General features: G+C 63.4%; 2 protein-coding genes across 4 annotated transcripts; one reads left to right on the top strand and one right to left on the bottom strand.

Annotated features, from left to right (window-relative positions):
* Nucleotides 1-808, top strand: LOC101645360 (bone gamma-carboxyglutamate protein). Its single transcript, XM_004714695.2, has 4 exons — nucleotides 1-66; nucleotides 283-321; nucleotides 431-500; nucleotides 605-808. The coding sequence occupies exons 1-4, from the start codon at nucleotides 3-5 to the stop codon at nucleotides 732-734; spliced, it is 303 nt and encodes a 100-aa protein (XP_004714752.1). The 5' UTR covers nucleotides 1-2; the 3' UTR covers nucleotides 735-808.
* Nucleotides 809-918: 110 nt separating this feature from the next.
* PAQR6 (progestin and adipoQ receptor family member 6) lies at nucleotides 919-5,125 on the bottom strand. Of its 3 annotated transcripts, none has more exons than XM_004714699.2 (8): nucleotides 4,971-5,122; nucleotides 3,831-3,897; nucleotides 3,274-3,401; nucleotides 2,920-3,125; nucleotides 2,709-2,835; nucleotides 2,350-2,446; nucleotides 2,051-2,201; nucleotides 919-1,720 (listed from the first exon to the last, which is right to left on the bottom strand). In XM_004714699.2, the coding sequence occupies exons 2-8, from the start codon at nucleotides 3,870-3,872 to the stop codon at nucleotides 1,446-1,448; spliced, it is 1,026 nt and encodes a 341-aa protein (XP_004714756.1). In that variant the 5' UTR covers nucleotides 3,873-3,897; nucleotides 4,971-5,122; the 3' UTR covers nucleotides 919-1,445. The 3 variants fall into 3 exon arrangements, with proteins under 3 accessions (XP_004714756.1, XP_004714755.1, XP_004714757.1); XM_004714698.2 differs by having other exon boundaries at nucleotides 3,822-3,897; nucleotides 4,971-5,120; XM_004714700.2 differs by lacking the exons at nucleotides 2,709-2,835; nucleotides 2,920-3,125 and having other exon boundaries at nucleotides 3,822-3,897; nucleotides 4,971-5,125.
* Between the last annotated feature and the right edge of the window lie 1,058 nt (nucleotides 5,126-6,183).

Raw genomic sequence — 6,183 nt, forward strand, 5'->3', positions numbered from 1 at the left:
TCATGAAGCCCCTCCCGCTCCTGGCCCTGCTGGGCCTGGCCACCATCTGTCTGGTGGGCCAGGCAGGTGAGTGCTCCACCTCCAGCCAGCCAGCATCCTGAGCCATCGGGCCCGTGCCCCTCTCCCCATCCTGCACGAGCAGTCCCTTCTGCAGTCTAACCAGTCTAAAAGTGGCTCACCCCACTTTCCCCCTGCTCTGTCCAGCCTGTGGGGGGAGAGGAGGGTGCAGGCTCTGCAGGGATGGGGGGTGAGCAGGGGTGAATGGCTCCTATTCCTTTGCAGATGCAAAGCCCAGTGGCGCAGAGTCTGGCAAAGGTGCAGGTACGAAGTGGGGGAGACAGGGTTGGAGGCCTCCACCCCCCTTCAGCTTCTCTCAGGCTGTTGGGCAGACAAGCCCACTCTCCACCTGACCCACCCCTCTGCTCCCCAGCCTTCGTGTCCAAGCAGGAGGGCAGTGAAGTGGTGAGGCGAGCCAGGCGCTACCTGGACCAAGGGCTGGGGTAAGGAGAGGGGCCGGGCCGGGCCCGGGAGGCGTGGGACGAGGGTGCTGGAGGTTCCGGAGCCCCAAGGGGCAGGGGTGAGCTCGCTGTGCTGGGTTTCTCAGAGTCCCAGCCCCCTACCCAGACCCCCTGGAGCCCAAGCGGGAGGTGTGTGAGCTGAACCCGGACTGTGATGAGCTGGCCGACCACATCGGCTTCCAGGAGGCCTACCAGCGCTTCTACGGCCCCGTCTAGGCCCTCAGGCCCTGCAGGCCTCCGGATGCTGCTCCGCTCATTGCCTGGACCTCACAGGCCCTCCCAGCCCCCATCTTCCCAGCTTCTCCTACAATAAAACCCAGCAGAGGACTTGCTGGACGGATGATTCCTTGTCTGGTCTCTGGAGTTAAGGCGGGGTGGGCCCAGAAAGTACTGCTTAGAATGGACTTTAGTTCATTTATTTGTACCAGAAAGCACGTGAGGTGGCTTGCTAATGGCTAACCAAGGGTCCTGCCTCAGTCCCGCCCATGGACACCCCGAGGATACATGGGGGACAAGGTTGTCCCCAGGCTGTGAGCAGGACAGATAGCTGCTGGCAGAGGGTGTGCCAGCCGTGGGAGCGGAGGGTTAGTGGTTGGAGCAGTCATGTTCGTTCTTCCCGGGGCTGAGCAGACTTCAGGAGCCCCCAGACCCACAACCCACTTTGGGCAGGGGAAGGGCAGTGTGGCCTGGACACACACACATGCACACACCCTCTCAGAACATCCCGGCTCCTCCCGAGCACCCTCAAGCCCCACACCCCCCCAAAGCCCCACCCATTCACTCCCAACCAGTGGGTGCCCCTTGCCCTCGGCCCTCTGCACCTTCTGTACACGCTCCTCCACTCCAGGCTCAGACGTCACCCCACCCCACCGCCACACAGCTCAGCATCCTGGGCCTGGCCCTGCCTCCCCCAGGTGGCAGGGGTGCTCACTGTTGTTTGTCCCTGGTGCCCTCCTCTGGCAGGCAACCCTGCAACAAGGGGCATGAGCTGGGGGCCCGCAACAGGGCAGCTGTGAAGGAGGCGATGATGAGCAGGTTGCCGGCCACTGCCAGGCCAAGTGTGGCCGCCATGCCTCCCAGGCTGAGGGCAGGCGGTAGCGCTGCCAGCCAGGTGCGCCTGGTCCCCATGTCAGCCAGGACTGCCTCCAGCTGGAAGTGGGTACCCAGCACAGCGCAGATGTGGAACAGCTGGTGGCTGTGGCCTAGGAGTGGGGAGCTGGTCAGGACCATCCCCCTCTGAGAGCAGCCCTGGCTGGTTGTGCTACGCCACCAGAAGACCAAAGGCCGGCTTGTACAGGGGGACAGGGGTGGTAGTGGGGGTGTGCCTAACAGTGCCAGGCTTAGTTCGAACCCGGCTCCCAGCATCGCCAATTACATGCTGCTGGTTTTGCTGTTACCTGGCCAGTGGGGGGTTGGTGGGGGGAGGTCGGTCTGGACCCTGAGGCCCGTTCCAGATGCCCTCTGGTTGGGACGCCCCTCCCACCCAGCCTCGGGGAAGCTGCCCCTCCCGGCCGGCCACCCCGGGCTCTCACCGATGTAGTCAAAGCGGCCCGGGGCGAGGCGCTCCGGGAGGTGGGAGGTGAAGAGGAAGGCGGTGAGCAGCGCGCAGAGGAGGTGGTAGCTGTGGCTGGGGCTCAGCGCCTCCTGCCCGCAGTGGTGGGCCCGGCCCCAGCACAGCCCGAGCTAGTCGGAGAGAACAGGGCTGGGCTCTGGGAGCGCACGTGGGGGGTCTACGGTCTGGTGGGGTTGCACATGAGGGTGGGCTGGGTGGAGTGGGGCTGGAAGGGGGCGGCCTGAAGGGCAGGCTGGGGCGGGCCGCGGGCACCCTTACCCGGTAGAAGAGCGGGAGGTTGTCGAACAGGAAGGGGTGGGCGAAGGCAGTGGTGCGGAGGACCTTACAGAGCCTCGGGCTTTCCAGCTCCAGGAACCTGGGGGGCCGAGGGCAAGGCAGGTGGGTCCCCATCCCTGTGCTGGAGGTGTGCACCAGGGAAGGGAGGGGACCGTCAGCCTCGGGCCACGACGAGTGTCAATGTGGCTCGATGGCTAACGGTGCCCATAGGACACGTGGCCACGCCTGTCAAGCTCAGAGGTGACCGTGCGGATCGGTGCTAGTGTGCACAGTCCCCAGCGAAGAGCATGCCATCGCCAGCCTCCAGGGGTTCCAGGAGCCTGCGGGTTTGAGGAACCCACCGGGAGTAGCAAGCGAGGCCTGTGCACAGGAAGGAATTGAGTGCGGCGGCGGGCACAAAGAGCTGGTGCAGGGGGCCGTGCAGCCAGGAGGTCGGCATGGAGTAGGCGGCATAGGGGAAGGCGCAGCCTGCGGTGAGGTGGGTGGGGTTACGGAGGCTCCTCCCTCCTCGTCCTGACGTCACAGCCTCCCGCCCCGCCCCCCGGCGCTCACCCAGGCTGTACAGGCTGAGTGCGCCGTAGTCCAAGAAGTAGCAGATGTGACGCGCGCGGGGCGACATGGAGCTGAAAGTGTGTGCGCAGCACGACGCGAAGGGGTAGAGGCAGGCGGGCAGCAGGAAGATGAGCAGCGGCCAGTGGTACGGCTCCGACAGGAAGCCTGGGCCTCCAGCCAGCGCCAGGAGGCGCCACAGGAAGTACCTGCGGCCGGCATGGGCTCAGGTGGTCTCAGAACCCCCCGCGATTCCCGCTTCAGCCCCTTACACGAACCCTAGATGCCCCTGCCCGCCTGGGGACCCCTCTGAGTTCAAGGTGTGGCCTGGGGCCGAGCCGCCCCTCACCACCTCACCAGGTGGGCAGGAAGTGAGTCCAGATGTTGACCGTCTCGTTGGTCATCTGGAAGGAGCTCAGGACACAATCCAAGGCCGAGCTGGTGGGCCGGCGGTAACCAGACACGATGCCATCTTCCCAGAACACCTGGGGCAGGCAATGGAAGGAAGGGGGAGCAGAGGGGTCCCTGGGGCGTGCTCACTTAGGAGATCCCTGGAAGCAGGGTCGAGGATGTCCCCGAGGTCACAATGGGCCCCAAAGTCAAGTTAAACCAATGAAACGCCCCTTCCTTCCTGGGGTCCCGGGACCAGAGGGGCAGGGTAAGGGGACGGGGTAGGTAGAGGGTGAAGAGAGGGCGCTGGCCCCAGGAGTACGCTGGGCTCTCTCCAGGGCAAGTCCATCACAGTGAGCGAGTGAGTGTTAGTCAGAGAGCGACAGATGGACACTAGCACGGGAGGGGCAGGAATTAGTCTGCGGGGGTTGGGAAGTGTAGCTCCACAAGAGCTAAGACTGAACCTGTGTCCCAGTTGGTCCCCTGGAAGTGGGGTTGGTGGGTCAAACCCTCACCCGGGGCACCTGGTGGACTTGCAGGAGTTGGGGCAGCTTGAGGCTGAGCATGGCGGCCTGGTGCCTCCACGGTGACCTGGAGGAAGTGGGAGAGTTGTTGGGTGGGGGCAGTCAGGTGCCTGCCCCCATCCACAGCCCTCTGTCACTGAGCCCCAGGGTTCAGGCTGTGTGTGCGTGTGCGCGCGCGTGCTCGCCTGCCTTCAGCCATTAGAGCCTCAGTCCCTCCCTGGCTGCCAGTCCAAGTGCCCCATTCTGCCCCCAGGGCAAATCCATCTAGAGGGGTCAGTCAGCCTGGAGTAGCGGTCTAATCGCTACTGTTACCAACCTCAGGCCCCAATTCCTGCTGAGAACCGGAGCATCCCCACTACCACACCCACTTTCCCCTCCTCCCACCAGACAGCCCAGACCTACAGAGCCTGAGAGGGGTGAAGGCCGAACCCCTCCCACCCTCAGGGGTAATTCCTGGAGAGGCCAGCTGCCTGCCAGCAGACCAAGGCATTAATTATGGGTTGCTTGGCTATCTCTGAGGACATCACTTGTACCCCTGGGGGGCGTGTGAGGTAGGTCCCTGCCCCAATGAGCCCCGTGCCCTTCTGCCCAGACCTACCCACTGTTCTGCTGCCCCGCCCACCCAGGCACATTCCTTGGCACCGGCGGAGGGGCTGGGCCCGTGGTGGGCGGAGCCGCACAGAGGGAGGGAGGAGAGGCCGCTCAGCCTGCCCCACCTTCCCAGGCCCAAACTTTCCAGTAACCCTGCAGCCCCCGCGCCCCTTCGCCCAGGCCCAGCTCCGAGTGCGGCTGTCTGTACAAGGTATCCACATGGTTGCCTCTCTGCCACTCAAGTTTAGGGCATTCCTAGCCCCTGAACTGGGTGCTGGGGGCCAAACTGGCCCCTAGCCCCTGTCCTCCAGTGGCATCTGAAGAGGAGGACCTGCCCCCAGGGTATCCCCACCCCTGAGGGCTGGCCTGTCCTAAAGTGCTGCCCAGTCTGAGGGGGAGCAGAGGAGAGGCTGAGCACTGTCTCCCCAGGGATCCATCCCTAAGATGTAGTTTTGAGGTCTCTCCTTTGGGTGAGTGTGCTGTTACCATGGAAATGGGCAGGGCAGCTGGAGTTTCCCCAGACTAAGAGGTTCAGGGGAGCTTTCTTACCCTGAGCTTGAGGGGTGCTCCTAAGCCGTTGGGTCAGCAGGCAGAGTCCCAGGCTCCTGCTAGTCAGGCTGAGGGGAGGGGAAGGAGGGAGGAGAGTAGCCTGGCACTTGGGCCAGGCCTGGGCGGGGAATGGGGGCACAAAGGGGAGTCAGGGAACAATCCTAGCCTTGTCAAGCCTCCAGAGAACAGCGCAGGGTGGCCCAGCCCCATTAGCAGGCAGCTCACTGGGCCTCCCACACACAACCACCCCCCACCCCCACCCCACCCCACCAGCTTGACCCAGCCTTAGATTGGGCAAGGGTTCTCAGGCTGGGCTGCACCCCATTCCTAGGCTCTCCTAGGAGTTGAGGATAACTCTGCCATTGCCACAAATCTTGAACTAGATTCCAGAAATCACCCCCCACATCTTCCCGCCTCTTAGCACCTGGAACTGGGCAAAATTCAAATGCCTTTGGTAAATCAGTGTTGGTTCAACAGGGATTCTGCCAAGCCTGTCTGCCCTCACCCCCGTGGATACAGCTTGAGGTGCCAGTCCTTGCAGAGGGGTAGACTGGAGCCAAGGCGGCCCATTCGGAGGACCTAGATCTGGGTCAGAATTGAGTGGTTTGGTTGAACTGCAGATTTCCCAAGAGAAGCGCCCAAGCCCGATAGCTGCCTGCGAGCAAAATGTTTCCACCACCTCAGTTCACAGGGGCCTGATGGATCCCTGCAAACTCCAGGGACTTCCTTCAAATTGTTCATCCCACTCACCAGGCAGCTTTTCCAAATGCACTGCACCAAGTAGCCCCCCTACCCCGGGTCCCACTCCTCCACACAGAAAGGCAACAGGAGTCAGGCAGTGGGCTTAGGGGGATCTTTATTGATGCTGTCTCGGTCTCCACCAGGGCTGGGGTGTCTCTGCCCCCCCAGGTGTTCCCAGACTTGCTATCTTAGACACAGGGAGCGAGCCTGCTCTCCTCTAAGCAGAGCGTGGGAAGCAGGGCTAGCCCTGTGGGGAGGGGGTAGCAGAACAAATATCCTCACCCCCACCCCACGCTATGCTCTCAGCCTGAGCGGGAGGACCCAAGGCAAGCCTGCCCCCCCCCCTCTCATGGCTCCTGATGCTCCGCATGCCCTGAGATATTCATGATCTCTGCCCCCACTTCTCCCACATTCACCTCCACACCCCAAAGCTAGCCCCCTGCCGCCCCCCCCCAACCCCGCCAGCCCTGGG

The sequence above is a fragment of the Echinops telfairi genome, unplaced genomic scaffold (assembly GCF_000313985.2).
Source record: "Echinops telfairi isolate 266 unplaced genomic scaffold, ASM31398v2 ScPeMD7_7425;HRSCAF=8463, whole genome shotgun sequence".
In the NCBI taxonomy this organism is placed as follows: Eukaryota; Metazoa; Chordata; class Mammalia; order Afrosoricida; family Tenrecidae; genus Echinops; species Echinops telfairi.

Bases quoted from the DNA above. Each gene is read 5' to 3' on its own strand.
- LOC101645360 (XM_004714695.2), top strand. From the start codon at position 3: ATGAAGCCCCTCCCGCTCCTGGCCCTGCTGGGCCTGGCCACCATCTGT. The intron at 67-282 runs GTGAGTGCTCCA...ATTCCTTTGCAG, and splicing joins CTGTCTGGTGGGCCAGGCAG to ATGCAAAGCCCAGTGGCGCA. The intron at 322-430 runs GTACGAAGTGGG...TCTGCTCCCCAG, and splicing joins AGAGTCTGGCAAAGGTGCAG to CCTTCGTGTCCAAGCAGGAG.
- PAQR6 (XM_004714698.2), bottom strand. From the start codon at position 3,872: ATGCTCAGCCTCAAGCTGCCCCAACTCCTGCAAGTCCACCAGGTGCCC. The intron at 2,836-2,919 runs GTGAGCGCCGGG...ACCTCACCGCAG, and splicing joins ACTCAGCCTGTACAGCCTGG to GCTGCGCCTTCCCCTATGCC. The intron at 1,721-2,050 runs GTGAGAGCCCGG...CCCCACTCCTAG, and splicing joins GGGCCGCTTTGACTACATCG to GCCACAGCCACCAGCTGTTC.